Source organism: Nerophis ophidion, linkage group LG01 (assembly GCF_033978795.1).
Source record: "Nerophis ophidion isolate RoL-2023_Sa linkage group LG01, RoL_Noph_v1.0, whole genome shotgun sequence".
Taxonomy (NCBI): domain Eukaryota; kingdom Metazoa; phylum Chordata; class Actinopteri; order Syngnathiformes; family Syngnathidae; genus Nerophis; species Nerophis ophidion.
The window spans coordinates 1719292-1742492 of NC_084611.1; the positions used below are offsets into that span (position 1 = coordinate 1719292).

At 43.1% G+C, this 23201-nt stretch overlaps 1 protein-coding gene across 1 annotated transcript in view; it reads left to right on the top strand.

Moving 5' to 3' along the window:
• The window catches only part of rnf214 (ring finger protein 214), a 25871-nt gene extending 6421 nt beyond the window's left edge, over window positions 1-19450 (top strand). Inside the window, 6 exon segments of the mRNA XM_061889185.1 lie at window positions 17694-17950; window positions 18006-18139; window positions 18197-18425; window positions 18480-18689; window positions 18753-19170; window positions 19173-19450. Coding sequence (XP_061745169.1) covers window positions 17694-17950; window positions 18006-18139; window positions 18197-18425; window positions 18480-18689; window positions 18753-19170; window positions 19173-19339 — 1415 coding nt within the window. The 3' untranslated portion in view covers window positions 19340-19450.
• The last annotated feature ends 3751 nt before the right edge of the window (window positions 19451-23201 follow it).

The following is a 23201-nucleotide window of genomic DNA, read 5'->3' on the forward strand; positions in this document are numbered from 1 at the left end:
TGAGAGAAGTAGAAGTGTAAGTGTGTGTGTGATGTGAGAGAAGTAGAAGTGTGTGTGTGTGTGTGATGTGAGAGAAGTAGAAGTGTAAGTGTGTGTGTGATGTGAGAGAAGTAGAAGTGTAAGTGTGTGTGAGTGATGTGAGAGAAGTAGAAGTGTAAGTGTGTGTGTGATGTGAGAGAAGTAGAAGTGTAAGTGTGTGTGTGATGTGAGAGAAGTAGAAGTGTAAGTGTGTGTGTGATGTGAGAGAAGTAGAAGTGTAAGTGTGTGTGTGATGTGAGAGAAGTAGAAGTGTAAGTGTGTGTGTGATGTGAGAGAAGTAGAAGTGTAAGTGTGTGTGTGATGTGAGAGAAGTAGAAGTGTAAGTGTGTGTGTGATGTGAGAGAAGTAGAAGTGTGTGTGTGATGTGAGAGAAGTAGAAGTGTAAGTGTGTGTGTGTGATGTGAGAGAAGTAGAAGTGTAAGTGTGTGTGTGATGTGAGAGAAGTAGAAGTGTGTGTGTGTGGAGAGAAGTAGAAGTGTAAGTGTGTGTGTGATGTGAGAGAAGTAGAAGTGTAAGTGTGTGTGTGATGTGAGAGAAGTAGAAGTGTAAGTGTGTGTGTGATGTGAGAGAAGTAGAAGTGTGTGTGTGTGTGAGAGAAGTAGAAGTGTAGAGTGTGTGTGTGATGTGAGAGAAGTAGAAGTGTAAGTGTGTGTGTGATGTGAGAGAAGTAGAAGTGTGTGTGTGTGTGAGAGAAGTAGAAGTGTAAGTGTGTGTGTGTGATGTGAGAGAAGTAGAAGTGTAAGTGTGTGTGTGATGTGAGAGAAGTAGAAGTGTAAGTGTGTGTGTGATGTGAGAGAAGTAGAAGTGTAAGTGTGTGTGTGATGTGAGAGAAGTAGAAGTGTAAGTGTGTGTGTGATGTGAGAGAAGTAGAAGTGTAAGTGTGTGTGTGATGTGAGAGAAGTAGAAGTGTGTGTGTGTGATGTGAGAGAAGTAGAAGTGTAAGTGTGTGTGTGTGATGTGAGAGAAGTAGAAGTGTAAGTGTGTGTGTGATGTGAGAGAAGTAGAAGTGTAAGTGTGTGTGTGATGTGAGAGAAGTAGAAGTGTAAGTGTGTGTGTGATGTGAGAGAAGTAGAAGTGTAAGTGTGTGTGTGATGTGAGAGAAGTAGAAGTGTAAGTGTGTGTGTGATGTGAGAGAAGTAGAAGTGTAAGTGTGTGTGTGATGTGAGAGAAGTAGAAGTGTAAGTGTGTGTGTGATGTGAGAGAAGTAGAAGTGTAAGTGTGTGTGTGATGTGAGAGAAGTAGAAGTGTAAGTGTGTGTGTGTTGTGAGAGAAGTAGAAGTGTAAGTGTGTGTGTGATGTGAGAGAAGTAGAAGTGTAAGTGTGTGTGTGTGATGTGAGAGAAGTAGAAGTGTAAGTGTGTGTGTGATGTGAGAGAAGTAGAAGTGTAAGTGTGTGTGTGATGTGAGAGAAGTAGAAGTGTAAGTGTGTGTGTGATGTGAGAGAAGTAGAAGTGTAAGTGTGTGTGTGATGTGAGAGAAGTAGAAGTGTAAGTGTGTGTGTGATGTGAGAGAAGTAGAAGTGTGTGTGTGTGTGAGAGAAGTAGAAGTGTAAGTGTGTGTGTGATGTGAGAGAAGTAGAAGTGTAGTGTGTGTGTGTGATGTGAGAGAAGTAGAAGTGTAAGTGTGTGTGTGATGTGAGAGAAGTAGAAGTAGTGTGTGTGTGATGTGAGAGAAGTAGAAGTGTAAGTGTGTGTGTGATGTGAGAGAAGTAGAAGTGTAGTGTGTGTGTGTGATGTGAGAGAAGTAGAAGTGTAAGTGTGTGTGTGATGTGAGAGAAGTAGAAGTTGTGTGTGTGTGTGAGAGAAGTAGGTAAGTGTGTGTGTGTGATGTGAGAGAAGTAGAAGTGTAAGTGTGTGTGTGATGTGAGAGAAGTAGAAGTGTAAGTGTGTGTGTGATGTGAGAGAAGTAGAAGTGTAAGTGTGTGTGTGATGTGTGAGAAGTAGAAGTGTGTGTGTGTGTGTGAGAGAAGTAGAAGTGAAGTGTGTGTGTGTGATGTGAGAGAAGTAGAAGTGTAAGTGTGTGTGTGATGTGAGAGAAGTAGAAGTGTGTGTGTGTGTGGAGAAGTAGAGTGTAAGTGTGTGTGTGATGTGAGAGAAGTAGAAGTGTAGTGTGGTGTGTGATGTGAGAGAAGTAGAAGTGTAAGTGTGTGGTGTGATGTGAGAGAAGTAGAAGTGTAAGTGTGTGTGTGATGTGAGAGAAGTAGAAGTGTGTGTGTGTGTGAGAGAAGTAGAAGTGTAAGTGTGTGTGTGTGTTGTGAGAGAAGTAGAAGTGTAAGTGTGTGTGTGTGATGTGAGAGAAGTAGAAGTGTAAGTGTGTGTGTGATGTGAGAGAAGTAGAGTGTAAGTGTGTGTGTGATGTGAGAGAAGTAGAAGTGTAAGTGTGTGTGTGATGTGAGAGAAGTAGAAGTGTAAGTGTGTGTGTGTGATGTGAGAGAAGTAGAAGTGTAAGTGTGTGTGTGTGATGTGAGAGAAGTAGAAGTGTAAGTGTGTGTGTGATGTGAGAGAAGTAGAAGTGTAAGTGTGTGTGTGATGTGAGAGAAGTAGAAGTGTAAGTGTGTGTGTGTGATGTGAGAGAAGTAGAAGTGTAAGTGTGTGTGTGTGATGTGAGAGAAGTAGAAGTGTAAGTGTGTGTGTGATGTGAGAGAAGTAGAAGTGTAAGTGTGTGTGTGATGTGAGAGAAGTAGAAGTGTAAGTGTGTGTGTGTGATGTGAGAGAAGTAGAGTGTGTGTGTGTGTGAGAGAAGTAGAAGTGTAAGTGTGTGTGTGATGTGAGAGAAGTAGAAGTGTAAGTGTGTGTGTGTGATGTGAGAGAAGTAGAAGTGTGTGTGTGTGTGAGAGAAGTAGAAGTGTAAGTGTGTGTGTGATGTGAGAGAAGTAGAAGTGTAAGTGTGTGTGTGTGATGTGAGAGAAGTAGAGTGTAAGTGTGTGTGTGATGTGAGAGAAGTGGAGTGTGTGTGTGTGAGAGAAGTAGAGTGTAAGTGTGTGTGTGTGATGTGAGAGAAGTAGAAGTGTAAGTGTGTGTGTGATGTGAGAGAAGTAGAAGTGTAAGTGTGTGTGTGATGTGAGAGAAGTAGAAGTGTAAGTGTGTGTGTGATGTGAGAGAAGTAGAAGTGTAAGTGTGTGTGTGATGTGAGAGAAGTAGAAGTGTAAGTGTGTGTGTGATGTGAGAGAAGTAGAAGTGTAAGTGTGGTGTGTGATGTGAGAGAAGTAGAAGTGTAAGTGTGTGTGTGATGTGAGAGAAGTAGAAGTGTAAGTGTGTGTGTGATGTGAGAGAAGTAGAAGTGTAAGTGTGTGTGTGTGATGTGAGAGAAGTAGAAGTGTAAGTGTGTGTGTGATGTGAGAGAAGTAGAAGTGTAAGTGTGTGTGTGATGTGAGAGAAGTAGAAGTGTAAGTGTGTGTGTGATGTGAGAGAAGTAGTGTAAGTGTGGTGTGTTGTGAGAGTAGTGTGTGTGTGTGGGATGTGAGAGAAGTAGAAGTGTAAGTGTGTGTGTGTGATGTGAGAGAAGTAGAAGTGTAAGTGTGTGTGTGATGTGAGAGAAGTAGAAGTGTAAGTGTGTGTGTGATGTGAGAGAAGTAGAAGTGTAAGTGTGTGTGTGATGTGAGAGAAGTAGAAGTGTAAGTGTGTGTGTGATGTGAGAGAAGTAGAAGTGTAAGTGTGTGTGTGATGTGAGAGAAGTAGAAGTGTAGTGTGTGTGTGTGATGTGAGAGAAGTAGAAGTGTAAGTGTGTGTGTGATGTGAGAGAAGTTGAAGTGTAAGTGTGTGTGTGTGATGTGAGAGAAGTAGAAGTGTAGTGTGTGTGTGTGATTGTGAGGAGAAGTAGAAGTGTAAGTGTGTGTGTGATGTGAGAGAAGTGAAGTGTAGTGTGTGGTGTGATGTGAGGAAGTAGATGTGTAAGTGTGTGTGTGATGTGAGAGAAGTAGAAGTGTAAGTGTGTGTGTGTGATGTGAGAGAAGTAGAAGTGTAAGTGTGTGTGTGATGTGAGAGAGTAGAGTGTAGTGGTGTGTGTGTGAGTGAAGTGTAAGTGTGTGTGTGATGTGAGAGAAGTAGAAGTGTAGGTGTGTGTGTGATGTGAGAGAAGTAGAAGTGTAGTGTGTGTGTGATGTGAGGAGTGAAGTGTAGTGTGTGTGTGATGTGAGGAAGTAGAGTGTAGTGTGTGTGTGATGTGAGAGAAGTAGAAGTGTAGTGTGTGTGTGTGATGTGAGAGAAGTGATGTGTAAGTGTGTGTTGTGTGTGTGAGAGAAGTAGAAGTGTAAGTGTGTGTGTGATGTGAGGTGGTGTAGTGTGTGTGTTGGGTGTGTGTGTGTGTGTGAGAGAAGTAGAGTGTAAGTGTGTGTGTGTGATGTGAGAGAAGTAGAAGTGTAAGTGTGTGTGTGATGTGAGAGAAGTAGAGTGTAAGTGTGTGTGTGATGTGAGAGAAGTTGAGTGTAAGTGTGTGTGTGTGATGTGAGAGAAGTAGAAGTGTAAGTGTGTGTGTGATGTGAGAGAAGTAGAAGTGTAAGTGTGTGGTGTGATGTGAGAGAAGTAGAAGTGTAGTGTGTGTGTGTGTGGAGAGAGTAGAAGTGTAAGTGTGTGTGTGATGTGAGAGAAGTAGAAGTGTAAGTGTGTGTGTGTGTGTGAGAAGTAGAAGTGTAGTGTGTGTGTGATGTGTGGAAGTAGAAGTGTAAGTGTGTGTGTGATGTGAGAGAAGTAGAAGTGTAAGTGTGTGTGTGATGTGAGAGAAGTAGAAGTGTATGTGTGTGTGTGATGTGAGAGAAGTAGAAGTGTAAGTGTGTGTGTGTGATGTGAGAGAAGTAGAAGTGTAAGTGTGTGTGTGTTGTGAGAGAAGTAGAAGTGTAAGTGTGTGTGTGATGTGAGAGAAGTAGAAGTGTAAGTGTGTGTGTGATGTGAGAGAAGTAGAAGTGTAAGTGTGTGTGTGATGTGAGAGAAGTAGAAGTGTAAGTGTGTGTGTGATGTGAGAGAAGTAGAAGTGTAAGTGTGTGTGTGATGTGAGAGAAGTAGAAGTGTAAGTGTGTGTGTGTGTGAGTGAGTGAGTGTATGTGTGTGTGTGATGTGAGAGAAGTAGAAGTGTAAGTGTGTGTGTGATGTGAGAGAAGTAGAAGTGTAAGTGTGTGTGTGATGTGAGAGAAGTAGAAGTGTAAGTGTGTGTGTGTTGTGAGAGAAGTAGAAGTGTAAGTGTGTGTGTGATGTGTGAGAAGTGAAGTGTAGTGTGTGTGTGTGTGTGAGGAAGTAGAAGTGTAAGTGTGTGTGTGATGTGAAGAGAAGTAGAAGTGTAAGTGTGTGTGTGTGATGTGAGAGAAGTAGAAGTGTAAGTGTGTGTGTGATGTGAGAGAAGTAGAGTGTAAGTGTGTGTGTGATGTGAGAGAAGTAGAAGTGTAAGTGTGTGTGTGTGATGTGAGAGAAGTAGAAGTGTAAGTGTGTGTGTGATGTGAGAGAAGTAGAAGTGTAGTGTGTGTGTGATGTGAGAGAAGTAGAAGTGTAAGTGTGTGTGTGATGTGAGAGAAGTAGAAGTGTAAGTGTGTGTGTGATGTGAGAGAAGTAGAAGTGTAAGTGTGTGTGTGTGATGTGAGAGAAGTAGAAGTGTAAGTGTGTGTGTGTGATGTGAGAGAAGTAGAAGTGTAGTGTGTGTGTGATGTGAGAGAAGTAGAAGTGTAAGTGTGTGTGTGATGTGAGAGAAGTAGAAGTGTAAGTGTGTGTGTGATGTGAGAGAAGTAGATGTGTAAGTGTGTGTGTGATGTGAGAGAGTGTAGTGTGTGTGTGTGTGAGAGAAGTAGAAGTGTAGTGTGTGTGTGTGATGTGAGAGAAGTAGAAGTGTAAGTGTGTGTGTGATGTGAGAGAAGTAGAAGTGTGTGTGTGTGTGTGATGTGAGAGAAGTAGAGTGTAAGTGTGTGTGTGATGTGAGAGAAGTAGAAGTGTAGTGTGTGTGTGATGTGAGAGTAGAAGTGTAAGTGTGTGTGTGATGTGAGAGAAGTAGAAGTGTAAGTGTGTGTGTGATGTGAGAGAAGTAGAAGTGTAGTGTGTGTGTGATGTGAGAGAAGTAGAAGTGTAAGTGTGTGTGTGATGTGAGAGAAGTAGAAGTGTAAGTGTGTGTGTGATGTGAGAGAAGTAGTGTAGTGTGTGTGTGTGTGAGAGAAGTAGAGTGTAGTGTGTGTGTGATGTGAGAGAAGTAGAAGTGTAAGTGTGTGTGTGATGTGAGAGAAGTAGAAGTGTAAGTGTGTGTGTGATGTGAGAGAGTAGAGTGTGTGGGGTGTGGGAGTTGGTGTAAGTGTGTGTGTGTGTGTGAGGAGTAGAGTGTAGGGTGTGTGTGTGATGTGAGAGAAGTAGAAGTGTAAGTGTGTGTGTGTGATGTGAGTGTGTAGTGTGTGTGTGATGTGAGAGAAGTAGAAGTGTAAGTGTGTGTGTGATGTGAGAGAAGTAGTGTGTAGTGTGTGTGTGTGTGAGAGAAGTAGAAGTGTAAGTGTGTGTGTGATGTGAGAGAAGTTGAAGTGTAAGTGTGTGTGTGTGATGTGAGAGAAGTAGAAGTGTAAGTGGTGTGTGTGATGTGAGAGAAGTAGAAGTGTAAGTGTGTGTGTGTGATGTGAGAGAAGTGAAGTGTAAGTGTGTGTGTGATGTGAGAGAAGTAGAAGTGTAAGTGTGTGTGTGATGTGAGAGAAGTAGAAGTGTAGTGTGTGTGTGTGATGTGAGAGAAGTAGAAGTGTAAGTGTGTGTGTGTGTGTGAGAGAAGTAGAAGTGTAAGTGTGTGTGTGTGTGAGAGAAGTAGAAGTGTAAGTGTGTGTGTGATGTGAGAGAAGTAGAAGTGTAAGTGTGTGTGTGTGATGTGAGAGAAGTAGAAGTGTAAGTGTGTGTGTGATGTGAGAGAAGTAGAAGTGTAAGTGTGTGTGTGATGTGAGAGAAGTAGAAGTGTAAGTGTGTGTGTGATGTGAGAGAAGTAGAAGTGTAAGTGTGTGTGTGATGTGAGAGAAGTAGAAGTGTAAGTGTGTGTGTGATGTGAGAGAAGTAGAAGTGTAAGTGTGTGTGTGATGTGAGAGAAGTAGAAGTGTAAGTGTGTGTGTGATGTGAGAGAAGTAGAAGTGTAAGTGTGTGTGTGATGTGAGAGAAGTAGAAGTGTAAGTGTGTGGTGTGATGTGAGAGAAGTAGAAGTGTAAGTGTGTGTGTGATGTGAGAGAAGTAGAAGTGTAAGTGTGTGTGTGTTGTGAGAGAAGTAGAAGTGTTAGTGTGTGTGTGATGTGAGAGAAGTAGAAGTGTAGTGTGTGTGTGATGTGAGGAAGTAGAAGTGTAAGTGTGTGTGTGTGATGTGAGAGAAGTAGAAGTGTAAGTGTGTGTGTGATGTGAGAGAAGTAGAAGTGTAAGTGTGTGTGTGATGTGAGAGAAGTAGAAGTGTAGTGTGTGTGTGTGATGTGAGAGAGTAGAAGTGTGTGTGTGTGTGTGAGAGAAGTAGAAGTGTAAGTGTGTGTGTGATGTGAGAGAAGTAGAAGTGTAAGTGTGTGTGTGATGTGAGAGAAGTAGAAGTGTAAGTGTGTGTGTGATGTGAGAGAAGTAGAAGTGTAAGTGTGTGTGTGATGTGAGAGAAGTAGAAGTGTAAGTGTGTGTGTGATGTGGAGAGTGAAGGTGTGTGTGTGAGGAGTAGAAGTGTAAGTGTGTGTGTGATGTGAGAGAGTAGAAGTGTTGTGTGTGTGATGGGAGAAGTAGAAGTGTAAGTGTGTGTGTGATGTGAGAGAAGTAGAAGTGTAAGTGTGTGTGTGATGTGAGAGAAGTAGAAGTGTAAGGTGTGTGTGTGATGTGAGAGAAGTAGAAGTGTAAGTGTGTGTGTGATGTGAGAGAAGTAGAAGTGTATGTGTGTGTGATGTGAGAGAAGTAGAAGTGTAAGTGTGTGTGGTGATGTGAGAGAGTAGAAGTGTAGTGTGTGTGAGTGTGAGGAGTAGAAGTGTAAGTGTGTGTGTGATGTGAGAGAAGTAGAAGTGTAAGTGTGTGTGTGATGTGAGAGAAGTAGAGTGTAGTGTGGTGTGATGTGGGAGTAGGTGTAGTGTGTGTGTGAGAGAAGTAGAAGTGTAAGTGTGTGTGTGTGATGTGAGAGAAGTAGAAGTGTAAGTGTGTGTGTGATGTGAGAGAAGTAGAAGTGTAAGTGTGTGTGTGATGTGAGAGATGTAGAAGTGTAAGTGTGTGTGTGATGTGAGAGAAGTAGAAGTGTAGTGTGTGTGTGTGATGTGAGAGAAGTAGAAGTGTAAGTGTGTGTGTGATGTGAGAGAAGTAGAAGTGTAAGTGTGTGTGTGATGTGAGAGAAGTAGAAGTGTAAGTGTGTGTGTGATGTGTGAGAAGTAGAAGTGTAAGTGTGTGTGTGATGTGAGAGAAGTAGAAGTGTAGTGTGTGTGTGATGTGAGAGAAGTAGAAGTGTAAGTGTGTGTGTGTGATGTGAGAGAAGTAGAAGTGTAAGTGTGTGTGTGATGTGAGAGATGTAGAAGTGTAAGTGTGTGTGTGATGTGAGAGAAGTAGAAGTGTAGTGTGTGTGTGATGTGAGAGAAGTAGAAGTGTAAGTGTGTGTGTGATGTGAGAGAAGTAGAAGTGTAAGTGTGTGTGTGTGATGTGAGAGAAGTAGAAGTGTAAGTGTGTGTGTGATGTGAGAGAAGTAGAGTGTAAGTGTGTGTGTGATGTGAGAGAAGTAGAAGTGTAAGTGTGTTGTGTGATGTGAGAGAAGTAGAGTGTAAGTGTGTGTGTGTGATGTGAGAGAAGTAGAAGTGTAAGTGTGTGTGTGATGTGAGAGAAGTAGAAGTGTAGTGTGTGTGTGTGATGTGAGAGAAGTAGAAGTGTAAGTGTGTGTGTGATGTGAGAGAAGTAGAAGTGTAAGTGTGTGTGTGATGTGAGAGAAGTAGAAGTGTAAGTGTGTGTGTGTGATGTGAGAGAAGTAGAAGTGTAAGTGTGTGTGTGATGTGAGAGAAGTAGAAGTGTAAGTGTGTGTGTGATGTGAGAGAAGTAGAAGTGTAAGTGTGTGTGTGATGTGAGAGAAGTAGAAGTGTAAGTGTGTGTGTGATGTGAGAGAAGTAGAAGTGTAAGTGTTGTGTGTGATGTGAGAGAAGTAGAAGTGTAAGTGTGTGTGTGATGTGAGAGAAGTGAAGTGTAAGTGTGTGTGTGTGATGTGAGAGAAGTAGAAGTGTAGTGTGTGTGTGATGTGAGAGAAGTAGAAGTGTAAGTGTGTGTGTGATGTGAGAGAAGTAGAAGTGTAAGTGTGTGTGTGATGTGAGAGAAGTAGAAGTGTAAGTGTGTGTGTGATGTGAGAGAAGTAGAAGTGTAAGTGTGTGTGTGATGTGAGAGAAGTAGAAGTGTAAGTGTGTGTGTGATGTGAGTGAAGTAGAAGTGTAAGTGTGTGTGTGATGTGGAGAAGTAGAAGTGTGTGTGTGTGGAGTGGTGTGTGTGATGTGAGAGAAGTAGAAGTGTAAGTGTGTGTGTGATGTGAGAGAAGTGAAGTGTAGTGTGTGTGTGTGTGATGTGAGTGTAAGTGTGTGTGTGATGTGAGAGAGTAGAGTGTAGTGTGTGTGTGATGTGAGAGAAGTAGAAGTGTAAGTGTGTGTGTGATGTGAGAGAAGTAGAAGTGTAAGTGTGTGTGTGATGTGAGAGAAGTAGAAGTGTAAGTTGTGTGTGTGATGTGAGAGAAGTAGAAGTGTAAGTGTGTGTGTGTGATGTGAGAGAAGTAGAAGTGTAAGTGTGTGTGTGATGTGAGAGAAGTAGAAGTGTAAGTGTGTGTGTGATGTGAGAGAAGTAGAGTGTAAGTGTGTGTGTGATGTGAGAGAAGTAGAAGTGTAAGTGTGTGTGTGATGTGAGAGAAGTAGAAGTGTAAGTGTGTGTGTGATGTGAGAGAAGTAGAAGTGTAAGTGTGTGTGTGATGTGAGAGAAGTAGAAGTGTAAGTGTGTGTGTGTGATGTGAGAGAAGTAGAAGTGTAAGTGTGTGTGATGTGAGAGAAGTAGAAGTGTAGTGTGTGTGTGATGTGAGAGAAGTAGAAGTGTAAGTGTGTGTGTGTGATGTGAGAGAAGTAGAAGTGTAAGTGTGTGTGTGATGTGAGAGAAGTAGAAGTGTAAGTGTGTGTGTGATGTGAGAGAAGTAGAAGTGTAAGTGTGTGTGTGATGTGAGAGAAGTAGAAGTGTAAGGTGTGTGTGATGTGAGAGAAGTAGAAGTGTAAGTGTGTGTGTGTGATGTGAGAGAAGTAGAGTGTAAGTGTGTGTGTGATGTGAGAGAAGTAGAAGTGTAAGTGTGTGTGTGATGTGAGAGAAGTAGAAGTGTAAGTGTGTGTGTGATGTGAGAGAAGTAGAAGTGTAAGTGTGTGTGTGTGATGTGAGAGAAGTAGAAGTGTAAGTGTGTGTGTGATGTGAGAGAAGTAGAAGTGTAAGTGTGTGTGTGATGTGAGAGAAGTAGAAGTGTAAGTGTGTGTGTGATGTGAGAGAAGTAGAAGTGTAAGTGTGTGTGTGATGTGAGAGAAGTAGAGTGTAAGTGTGTGTGTGATGTGAGAGAAGTAGAAGTGTAAGTGTGTGTGTGATGTGAGAGAAGTAGAAGTGTAAGTGTGTGTGTGTGATGTGAGAGAAGTAGAAGTGTAAGTGTGTGTGTGATGTGAGAGAAGTAGAAGTGTAAGTGTGTGTGTGATGTGAGAGAAGTAGAAGTGTAAGTGTGTGTGTGATGTGAGAGAAGTAGAGTGTAGTGTGTGTGTGATGTGAGAGAAGTAGAAGTGTAAGTGTGTGTGTGATGTGAGAGAAGTAGAAGTGTAAGTGTGTGTGTGATGTGAGAGAAGTAGAAGTGTAAGTGTGTGTGTGATGTGAGAGAAGTAGAAGTGTAAGTGTGTGTGTGTGATGTGAGAGAAGTAGAAGTGTAAGTGTGTGTGTGATGTGAGAGAAGTAGAAGTGTAAGTGTGTGTGTGATGTGAGAGAAGTAGAAGTGTAAGTGTGTGTGTGATGTGAGAGAAGTAGAAGTGTAAGTGTGTGTGTGATGTGAGAGAAGTAGAAGTGTAAGTGTGTGTGTGATGTGAGAGAAGTAGAAGTGTAAGTGTGTGTGTGTGATGTGAGAGAAGTAGAAGTGTAAGTGTGTGTGATGTGAGAGAAGTAGAAGTGTAAGTGTGTGTGTGATGTGAGAGAAGTAGAAGTGTAAGTGTGTGTGTGATGTGAGAGAAGTAGAAGTGTAAGTGTGTGTGTGATGTGAGAGAAGTAGAAGTGTAAGTGTGTGTGTGATGTGAGAAGTAGAAGTGTAAGTGTGTGTGATGTGGAGTGTTTGTGTGTGTGAGAAGTAGAAGTGTAAGTGTGTGGTGTGATGTGAGAGAAGTAGAAGTGTAGTGTGTGTGTGTGATGTGAGAGAAGTAGAAGTGTAAGTGTGTGTGTGATGTGAGAAGTAGAAGTGTAAGTGTGTGTGTGATGTGAGAGAAGTAGAAGTGTAAGTGTGTGTGTGTGATGTGAGAGAAGTAGAAGTGTAAGTGTGTGTTGTGATGTGAGAGAAGTAGAAGTGTAAGTGTGTGTGATGTGAGGAGTGAGTGTAAGTGTGTGTGTGTGTGAGAAGTAGAAGTGTAGTGTGTGTGTGATGTGAGAGAAGTAGAAGTGTAAGTGTGTGTGTGATGTGAGTGAAGTGTGAAGTGTGTGTGTGTGTGTGAGAAGTAGAAGTGTAAGTGTGTGTGTGTGATGTGAGAGAAGTAGAAGTGTAAGTGTGTGTGTGATGTGAGAGAAGTAGAAGTGTAAGTGTGTGTGTGATGTGAGAGAAGTAGAAGTGTAAGTGTGTGTGTGATGTGAGAGAAGTAGAAGTGTAAGTGTGTGTGTGATGTGGGAGTAGAGTGTAGTGTGTGTGTGATGTGAGAGAGTAGAAGTGTGTGTGTGTGTGAGAGAAGTAGAAGTGTAAGTGTGTGTGTGATGTGAGAGAAGTTGAAGTGTGTGTGTGTGATGTGAGGAAGTAGAAGTGTAAGTGTGTGTGTGATGTGAGAGAAGTAGAAGTGTAAGTGTGTGTGTGATGTGAGAGAAGTAGAAGTGTAAGTGTGTGTGTGTGATGTGAGAGAAGTAGAAGTGTAAGTGTGTGTGTGATGTGAGAGATGTAGAAGTGTAAGTGTGTGTGTGATGTGAGAGAAGTAGAAGTGTAAGTGTGTGTGTGATGTGAGAGAAGTAGAAGTGTAAGTGTGTGTGTGATGTGAGAGAAGTAGAAGTGTAGTGTGTGGTGTGTTGTGTGAGTGTGTGTGAGTAGAGTGTAGTGTGTGTGTGATGTGAGAAGTAGAAGTGTAAGTGTGTGTGTGATGTGAGAGAAGTAGAAGTGTTTGTGTGTGTGTGATGTGAGAGAAGTAGAAGTGTAAGTGTGTGTGTGATGTGAGAGAAGTAGAAGTGTAAGTGTGTGTGTGTGATGTGAGAGAAGTAGAAGTGTAAGTGTGTGTGTGATGTGAGAGAAGTAGAAGTGTAAGTGTGTGTGTGATGTGAGAGAAGTAGAAGTGTAAGTGTGTGTGTGATGTGAGAGAGTAGAAGTGTAGTGTGTGTGTGATGTGAGAGAAGTAGAAGTGTAGTGTGTGGTGTGATGTGAGAGAAGTAGAAGTGTAAGTGTGTGTGTGATGTGAGAGAAGTAGAAGTGTGTGTGTGTTGAGTGAGTGTAGTGTGTGTGTGATGTGAGAGAAGTAGAAGTGTAGTGTGTGTGTGATGTGAGAGAAGTAGAAGTGTAAGTGTGTGTGTGATGTGAGAAGTAGAAGTGTTGTGTGTGTGTGAGGTGGAGAGGTTTGTGTGTGTGTTGGGTGGTGAGGAGTAGAAGTGTAAGTGTGTGTGTGTTGTGTGAGAAGTGAAGTGTAGTGTGTGTGTGTGTGAGGAAGTAGAAGTGTATGTGTGTGTGTGATGTGAGGAAGTAGAAGTGTAAGTGGTGTGTGTGATGTGAGAGAAGTGAAGTGTAAGTGTGTGTGTGTGTGTGAGAGTAGAAGTGTAGTGTGTGTGTGATGTGAGGAAGTAGAAGGTGTAAGTGTGTGTGTGATGGTGTGAGAGTAGAAGTGTGTGTGTGTGTGAGAGAAGTAGAAGTGTAAGTGTGTGTGTGTGATGTGAGAGAAGTAGAAGTGTAAGTGTGTTGTGTGATGTGAGGTGAAGTGAAGTGTGTGTGTGTTTGTGTGAGAAGTAGAAGTGTAAGTGTGTGTGTGATGTGAGAGAAGTAGAAGTGTGTGTGTGTGTGTTGTGAGAGAAGTTGAGTGTGTTGTGTGTGTGATGTGTGTGTAGGTTGGTGTTGTGGTGTGGTGGTGTGTGTAGTGTGTGCGTGTGTGAGAAGTAGAGTGTAAGTGTGTGTGTGATGTGAGAGAAGTAGAAGTGTGTGTGTGTGTGAGAGAAGTAGAAGTGTAAGTGTGTGTGTGTGATGTGAGAGAAGTTGAGTGTGTGTGGTGTGTGTGTGAGAGAAGTAGAGTGTAGTGTGTGTGTGATGTGGGATGTAGAGTGTATGTGTGTGTGATGTGAGAGAAGTAGAAGTGTAAGTGTGTGTGTGATGTGAGAGAAGTAGAAGTGTAGTGTGTGTGTGATGTGAGAGAGTAGAAGTGTAGTGTGTGTGTTGAGAGAAGTAGAAGTGTAGTGTGGTGTGTGATGTGGGAGAAGTAGAAGTGTAGTGTGTGTGTGTGTGGAGAGTAGAAGTGTGTGTGTGTGTGTGATGTGAGAGAGTAGAAGTGTAAGTGTGTGTGTGATGTGAGAGAAGTAGAAGTGTAAGTGTGTGTGTGTGATGTGAGAGAAGTAGAAGTGTAAGTGTGTGTGTGATGTGAGAGAAGTAGAAGTGTAAGTGTGTGTGTGATGTGAGAGAAGTAGAAGTGTAAGTGTGTGTGTGATGTGAGAGAAGTAGAAGTGTAGTGTGTGTGTGATGTGAGAGAAGTAGAGTGTAAGTGTGGTGTGTGTGTGAGAGAGTAGAAGTGTAGTGTGTGTGTGTGAGAGAAGTAGAGTGTAAGGTGTGTGTGTGATGTGGAGAGTAGAGTGTAAGTGTGTGTGTGTGATGTGAGAGAAGTAGAAGTGTAAGTGTGTGTGTGATGTGAGAGAAGTAGAAGTGTAAGTGTGTGTGTGATGTGAGAGAAGTAGAAGTGTAAGTGTGTGTGTGATGTGAGAGAAGTAGAAGTGTAAGTGTGTGTGTGTGTGGAGAAGTAGAAGTGTGTGTGTGTGTGAGAGAAGTAGAAGTGTAGGTGTGTGTTGATGTGAGAGAAGTAGAAGTGTGTGTGTGTGTGTGATGTGAGAGAAGTAGAAGTGTAGTGTGTGTGTGATGTGAGAGAAGTAGAAGTGTGTGTGTGATGTGAGAGAAGTAGAAGTGTAAGTGTGTGTGTGATGTGAGAGAAGTAGAAGTGTAGTGTGTGTGTGTGATGTGAGAGAAGTAGAAGTGTAAGTGTGTGTGTGATGTGAGAGAAGTAGAAGTGTGTGTGTGTGTGAGAGAAGTAGAAGTGTAAGTGTGTGTGTGTGATGTGAGAGAAGTAGAGTGTAAGTGTGTTTGTGATGTGAGAGAAGTAGAAGTGTAAGTGTGTGTGTGATGTGAGAGAAGTAGAAGTGTAAGTGTGTGTGTGATGTGAGAGAAGTAGAAGTGTGTGTGTGTGTGAGAGAAGTAGAAGTGTAAGTGTGTGTGTGTGATGTGAGAGAAGTAGAAGTGTAAGTGTGTGTGTGATGTGAGAGAAGTAGAAGTGTAAGTGTGTGTGTGATGTGAGAAGTAGAAGTGTGTGTGTGTGTGTGAGAAGTAGAAGTGTAAGTGTGTGTGTGTGATGTGAGAGAAGTAGAAGTGTAAGTGTGTGTGTGTGATGTGAGAGAAGTAGAAGTGTAAGTGTGTGTGTGAGTGAGAGAGTAGAAGTGTAAGTGTGTGTGTGATGTGAGAGAAGTAGAAGTGTGTGTGTGTGTGAGAGAGTAGAAGTGTAAGTGTGTGTGTGATGTGAGAGAAGTAGAAGTGTAAGTGTGTGTGTGATGTGAGAGAAGTAGAAGTGTAAGTGTGTGTGTGATGTGAGAGAAGTAGAAGTGTAAGTGTGTGTGTGATGTGAGAGAAGTAGAAGTGTAAGTGTGTGTGTGATGTGAGAGAAGTAGAAGTGTAAGTGTGTGTGTGATGTGAGAGAAGTAGAAGTGTAAGTGTGTGTGTGTGATGTGAGAGAAGTAGAAGTGTAAGTGTGTGTGTGATGTGAGAGAAGTAGAAGTGTAAGTGTGTGTGTGATGTGAGAGAAGTAGAAGTGTAAGTGTGTGTGTGTGATGTGAGAGAAGTAGAAGTGTAAGTGTGTGTGTGTGATGTGAGAGAAGTAGAAGTGTAAGTGTGTGTGTGATGTGAGAGAAGTAGAAGTGTAAGTGTGTGTGAGATGTGAGAGAAGTAGAAGTGTAAGTGTGTGTGTGATGTGAGTAAGTGAGTGTGTGTGTGTGAGAGAAGTAGAAGTGTAAGTGTGTGTGTGATGTGAGAGAAGTAGAAGTGTAAGTGTGTGTGTGTGATGTGAGAGGAAGTAGAAGTGTGTGTGTGTGTGAGAGAAGTAGAAGTGTAAGTGTGTGTGTGATGTGAGAGAAGTAGAAGTGTAAGTGTGTGTGTGTGATGTGAGAGAAGTAGAAGTGTAAGTGTGTGTGTGATGTGAGAGAAGTAGAAGTGTGTGTGTGTGTGAGAGAAGTAGAAGTGTAAGGTGTGTGTGTGATGTGAGAGAAGTAGAAGTGTAAGTGTGTGTGTGATGTGAGAGAAGTAGAAGTGTAAGTGTGTGTGTGATGTGAGAGAAGTAGAAGTGTAAGTGTGTGTGTGTGATGTGAGAGAAGTAGAAGTGTAAGTGTGTGTGTGATGTGAGAGAAGTAGAAGTGTAAGTGTGTGTGTGATGTGAGAGAAGTAGAAGTGTAAGTGTGTGTGTGATGTGAGAGAAGTAGAAGTGTAAGTGTGTGTGTGATGTGAGAGAAGTAGAAGTGTAAGTGTGTGTGTGATGTGAGAGAAGTAGAAGTGTAAGTGTGTGTGTGATGTGAGAGAAGTAGAAGTGTAAGTGTGTGTGTGTGATGTGAGAGAAGTAGAAGTGTAAGTGTGTGTGTGATGTGAGAGAAGTAGAGTGTAAGTGTGTGTGTGATGTGAGAGAAGTAGAAGTGTAAGTGTGTGTGTGATGTGAGAGAAGTAGAAGTGTAAGTGTGTGTGTGATGTGAGAGAAGTAGAAGTGTAAGTGTGTGTGTGTGATGTGAGAGAAGTAGAAGTGTAAGTGTGTGTGTGATGTGAGAGAAGTAGAAGTGTAAGTGTGTGTGTGATGTGAGAGAAGTAGAAGTGTAAGTGTGTGTGTGATGTGAGAGAAGTAGAAGTGTAAGTGTGTGTGTGATGTGAGAGAAGTAGAAGTGTAGTGTGTGTGTGATGTGAGAGAAGTAGAAGTGTAAGTGTGTGTGTGTGATGTGAGAGAAGTAGAAGTGTAAGTGTGTGTGTGATGTGAGAGAAGTAGAAGTGTAAGTGTGTGTGTGATGTGAGAGAAGTAGAACGTGTAAGTGTGTGTGTGTGATGTGAGAGAAGTAGAAGTGTAAGTGTGTGTGTGATGTGAGAGAAGTAGAAGTGTAAGTGTGTGTGTGTGATGTGAGAGAAGTAGAAGTGTAAGTGTGTGTGTGATGTGAGAGAAGTAGAAGTGTAAGTGTGTGTGGTGATGTGAGAGAAGTAGAAGTGTAAGTGTGTGTGTGTGATGTGAGAGAAGTAGAAGTGTAAGTGTGTGTGTGATGTGAGAGAAGTAGAAGTGTAGTGTTGTGTGTGATGTGAGAGAAGTAGATGTGTAAGTGTGTGTGTGATGTGAGAGAAGTAGAAGTGTTAGTGTGTGTGGATGTGAGAGAAGTAGAAGTGTAAGTGTGTGTGGTGATGTGAGAGAAGTAGAAGTGTAAGTGTGTGTGTGTGATGTGAGAGAAGTAGAAGTGTAAGTGTGTGTGTGTGTGTGAGAGAAGTAGATGTGTAGTGTGTGTGTGATGGGTGTGAAGTTGAAGTGTGGTGTGTGTGTGAAGTTGAAGTGTAGTGTGTGTGTGATGTGAGAGAAGTAGATGTGTAAGTGTGTGTGTGATGTGAGAGAAGTAGAAGTGTAAGTGTGTGTGTGATGTGAGGAAGTAGAAGTGTAGTGTGTGTGTGTGATGTGAGAGAAGTAGAAGTGTAAGTGTGTGTGTGATGTGAGAGAGTAGAAGTGTAGTGTGTGTGTGATGTGAGAGAGTAGAAGTGTAGTGTGTGTGTGTGATGTGAGAGAAGTAGAAGTGTAAGTGGTGTGTGTGATGTGAGAGAAGTAGAAGTGTAAGTGTGTGTGTGATGTGAGAGAAGTAGAAGTGTAAGTGTGTGTGTGATGTGAGAGAAGTAGAAGTGTAAGTGTGTGTGTGATGTGAGAAGTAGAAGTGTAAGTGTGTGTGTGATGTGAGAGAAGTAGAAGTGTAAGTGTGTGTGTGATGTGAGAGAAGTAGAAGTGTAAGGTGTGGTGTGTGAGAGTAGTGTGTAGTGTGTGTGTGTGTGAGAGAGTAGTTGGTAAGTGGTGTGTGTTGTGAGAAGTAGAAGTGTAAGTGTTGTGTGTGAGTGAAGTAGAAGTGTAAGTGTGTGTGTGATGTGAGAGAAGTAGAAGTGTAAGTGTGTGTGTGATGTGAGAGAAGTAGAAGTGTAAGTGTGTGTGTGATGTGAGAGAAGTAGAAGTGTAAGTGTGTGTGTGTGATGTGAGAGAAGTAGAAGTGTGTGTGGGTCCAAGGCTCCAAAAAGACATGCGTCTGTTAACGCCTGCTTTATTGAAAGCAGCCAATGAAGGCCTCACAGACCAGCAGGAGAAGTCCATGCAGACGGAGGAGGCGACGGACGCCACCACGGGCGACGCCGGCGTCAACACGGACATGGACTGGGAGGCGCAGGTGGCGGCCATGTTTGCGTACAGCGAGGTCCTGGCCAAGGAGCACGGCGAGATGGCGAAGACGCGGGAACAGGACGAGAGCGAGCGAGGCGAGCGGCTGCAGCAGCTGCAGAAGAAGAAGTCGCAGACCACCCGCCAGCATCAGGTGAGGTCCGTGACGGCGTTTTGCTCTCCTGGCCGTTAACCTGCGAGCGCCGCAGGTCCTGCTGCAGAAACTGGACTCGCTGCGAGTCAAGCTGCAGCTCAACAACGCCAAGAGCAGCAAGAAGAACTTCCTGTCCAAGAAGCAGGAGATGACGTCGGAGAGGAGCCGCGCCGAAGAGGAGAGAGACAGGTGAGTCTGCTTCTGTGCCGGACGGGGCCACCTTTGTCGTCTGACTCCGCCCACCAGGCTGGCCAAGGAGCTGCAGCAGAGCGAAGGCAAGCTGGCGGCGCTGACGGAGGAGCAGTGCGAGGAGCAGCGGCGCTGGCAGGAGGAGCTGGAGGTGCTGAAGAAGGAGGTGCAGAGGGTGGCCAAAGAGACCAGGGAGGCTGAGAAGACGGCCGTCCAGGACGAGCTGGCCGCCGTGGAGATGCAGCGGGACATGGCCATGGGGCGCATCAAGGCCTGGCTGGCGGAGGTGAGCTCCTCCCCCTGCTGGACAGGTGTGGCGCTGACAGCCGCTGTGTTGCAGGTGGGGCAGTACCTGAGCGTGCTGCAGAGGGTCTTCCCGCAGCAGTACCAGCAGGAGAAGCCCACCTGGGCCGGCAAGGAGGCGGCCGTGCGCAGGAACCAGGCCGAGCTGCAGCAGCGCTTCCAGGAGGTCCTGCAGCTGCTCCAGCAGGGTCGCGACCTGGACTCTCTGCCCAGGATCAACGTGGCCGCACTGCCGCACGTGCCCACGGTACGGCCCCGCCCACTTTGCAATGCCAACGCAGCCGCTGACCGCTTGTCCTTCGTCCCGCAGGCCGACCTCAAGTTCAGACAGATGATGAACTCGCTGCTTCCTGCCGGCCCGCCCAGACCCAGTTACTTCCACCACCGCCCCCAATACTTCCCACCGCCCCCGCACTACCTGCCGCGCCACGCCGTGCCCCCGCCCATCTACCCCCCCTACGTCAGAGCTCCTGCCAGGTTGCCGCCGCCTCCCGGCCAGTCCTTGACCACGCCCACCTACCCGGTGGTCCCCTCGCCGCCGCCGCTGCCCTCCAGCGCCCTGGAGAAGGTGCTGGACCGGCTGGGGGCCCGCTTCCCGCAGTGCAGCAGGAACCAGCTGACGCTGCTGCTGCAGCAGGTGAAGAGCGCCCGGGGAACTCTGGCCGGGATGTCCGTGGACCAGGTGGCCGAGCAGGTGGGCCTCAAGCTGGCCCAGAGCGACGCCTTCCCCTCCGGCCGCCGCCGCCGGCCAACCAGCTGTGTCTCATGTGCCAGAACGCCGTGGACCCCGAGAGCCGCCACCCGCTCAGCTGTTCCCACGCCATCCATCAGGACTGCATACGCATCTGGCTGCAGTCCAGTCCTAACAAGTCCTGTCCTTTCTGCCCCGCCAAGTGAACCTGGCTCCACTTTTTCAACCTCATCTCCTTTTGGACTCAAGTCACCCAGCTGACTCTTTTCAAACTCTCAACTGTCACCTTTTTCATTAAATATTCCATCTTCAAAACATGGACTTGACTCTTTCAACAACATCCACAAATACAGCAGTCCGGGGTTACCCCCGGCAACACTGCAAATGTGTCCCGTACATGTACTTGTGAGTACAGTAAAGACACTACATGTACTTGTGAGTACAGTAAAGACACTACATGTACTTGTGTGTCTGAGTACAGTAAAGACACTACAATACATGTACTTGTGTGTCCGAGTACAGTAAAGACACTACAATACATGTACTTGTGTGTCTGAGTACAGTAAAGACACTACAATACGTGTACTTGTGTGTCTGAGTACAGTAAAGACACTACAATACATGTACTTGTGAGTACAGTAAAGACACTACAATACATGTACTTGTGTGTCTGAGTACAGTAAAGACACTACAATACATGTACTTGTGTGTCTGAGTACAGTAAAGACACTACAATACGTGTACTTGTGTGTCTGAGTACAGTAAAGACACTACAATACGTGTACTTGTGTGTCTGAGTACAGTAAAGACACTACAATACATGTACTTGTGTGTCTGAGTACAGTAAAGACACTACAATACATGTACTTGTGTGTCTGAGTACAGTAAAGACACTACAATACATGTACTTGTGTGTCTGAGTACAGTAAAGACACTACAATACATGTACTTGTGTGTCTGAGTACAGTAAAGACACTACAATACATGTACTTGTGTGTCTGAGTACAGTAAAGACACTACAATACATGTACTTGTGTGTCTGAGTACAGTAAAGACACTACAATACATGTACTTGTGTGTCTGAGTACAGTAAAGACACTACAAGTACATGTATTGTAGTGTCTGAGTACAGTAAAGACACTACAATACAGTACTTGTGTGTCTGAGTACAGTAAAGACACTACAATACATGTACTTGTGTGTCTGAGTACAGTAAAGACACTACAATACATGTACTTGTGTGTCTGAGTACAGTAAAGACACTACAATACATGTACTTGTGTGTCTGAGTACAGTAAAGACACTACAATACATGTACTTGTGTGTCTGAGTACAGTAAAGACACTACAATACATGTACTTGTGTGTCTGAGTACAGTAAAGACACTACAATACGTGTACTTGTGTGTCCGAGTACAGTAAAGACACTACAATACGTGTACTTGTGTGTCTGAGTACAGTAAAGACACTACAATACATGTACTTGTGTGTCTGAGTACAGTAAAGACACTACAATACATGTACTTGTGTGTCTGAGTACAGTAAAGACACTACAATACATGTACTTGTGTGTCTGAGTACAGTAAAGACACTACAATACATGTACTTGTGTGTCTGAGTACAGTAAAGACACTACAATACATGTACTTGTGTGTCTGAGTACAGTAAAGACACTACAATACATGTACTTGTGTGTCTGAGTACAGTAAAGACACTACAAGACACTACAATACATGTACTTGTGTGTCTGAGTACAGTAAAGACACTACAATACATGTACTTGTGTGTCTGAGTACAGTAAAGACACTACAATACATGTACTTGTGTGTCTGAGTACAGTAAAGACACTACAATACATGTACTTGTGTGTCTGAGTACAGTAAAGACACTACACTACATGTACTTGTGTGTCTGAGTACAGTAAAGACACTACACTACATGTACTTGTGTGTCTGAGTACAGTAAAGACACTACAATACATGTACTTGTGTGTCTGAGTACAGTAAAGACACTACAATACATGTACTTGTGTGTCTGAGTACAGTAAAGACACTACAATACATGTACTTGTGTGTCTGAGTACAGTAAAGACACTACAATACATGTACTTGTGTGTCTGAGTACAGTAAAGACACTACAATACATGTACTTGTGTGTCTGAGTACAGTAAAGACACTACAATACATGTACTTGTGTGTCTGAGTACAGTAAAGACACTACAATACATGTACTTGTGTGTCTGAGTACAGTAAAGACACTACAATACATGTACTTGTGTGTCCGAGTACAGTAAAGACACTACAATACATGTACTTGTGTGTCCGAGTACAGTAAAGACACTACAATACATGTACTTGTGTGTCTGAGTACAGTAAAGACACTACAATACATGTACTTGTGTGTCTGAGTACAGTAAAGACACTACAATACATGTACTTGTGTGTCTGAGTACAGTAAAGACACTACAATACATGTACTTGTGTGTCTGAGTACAGTAAAGACACTACAATACATGTACTTGTGTGTCTGAGTACAGTAAAGACACTACACTACATGTACTTGTGTGTCTGAGTACAGTAAAGACACTACACTACATGTACTTGTGTGTCTGAGTACAGTAAAGACACTACAATACATGTACTTGTGTGTCTGAGTACAGTAAAGACACTACAATACATGTACTTGTGTGTCTGAGTACAGTAAAGACACTACAATACATGTACTTGTGTGTCTGAGTACAGTAAAGACACTACAATACATGTACTTGTGTGTCTGAGTACAGTAAAGACACTACAATACATGTACTTGTGTGTCTGAGTACAGTAAAGACACTACAATACATGTACTTGTGTGTCTGAGTACAGTAAAGACACTACAATACATGTACTTGTGTGTCTGAGTACAGTAAAGACACTACAATACATGTACTTGTGTGTCCGAGTACAGTAAAGACACTACAATACATGTACTTGTGTGTCCGAGTACAGTAAAGACACTACAATACATGTACTTGTGTGTCTGAGTACAGTAAAGACACTACAATACATGTACTTGTGTGTCTGAGTACAGTAAAGACACTACAATACATGTACTTGTGTGTCCGAGTACAGTAAAGACACTACATGTACTTGTGTGTCCGAGTACAGTAAAGACACTACATGTACTTGTGTGTCTGAGTACAGTAAAGACACTACAATACATGTACTTGTGTGTCTGAGTACAGTAAAGACACTACAATACATGTACTTGTGTGTCTGAGTACAGTAAAGACACTACAATACATGTACTTGTGTGTCTGAGTACAGTAAAGACACTACAATACATGTACTTGTGTGTCCGAGTACAGTAAAGACACTACAATACATGTACTTGTGTGTCTGAGTACAGTAAAGACACTACAATACATGTACTTGTGAGTACAGTAAAGACACTACAATACATGTACTTGTGTGTCTGAGTACAGTAAAGACATTTGTACTGTACTAATAATGACATTTGTAGTGTACTAATAATGACATTTGTACTGTACTAATAATGACATTTGTACTGTACTAATAATGACATTTGTACTGTACTAATAATGACATTTGTACTGTACTAATAATGACATTTGTACTGTACTAATAATGACATTTGTACTGTACTAATAATGACATTTGTACTGTACTAATAATGACATTTGTACTGTACTAATAATGACATTTGTACTGTACTAATAATGACATTTGTACTGTACTAATAATGACATTTGTACTGTACTAATAATGACATTTGGCAGGTTACAAGGTGAACTGTGTTATGTCCTTGTAGAATATTTATAATATTTATTTATCATGTTGTCCCAGCAGATGTAAACACAGGGCAGGTATTAGTCGAGGGGGCGTGGCTAAAGGTGAATGATGTCATGTTTAGTCATCAACAAGATGATGATCACGTTAGTGGATGATGTCGTTAGAACGTGTGTGACATGACAATGATGTCAAAGGTCAACAGTTGCAGGAAATGTGGTCTTCATTTTCTTTGGGCTGATATAAAAAATGTCGCCGACGTGCCTTCTTGTGTTTGTCGA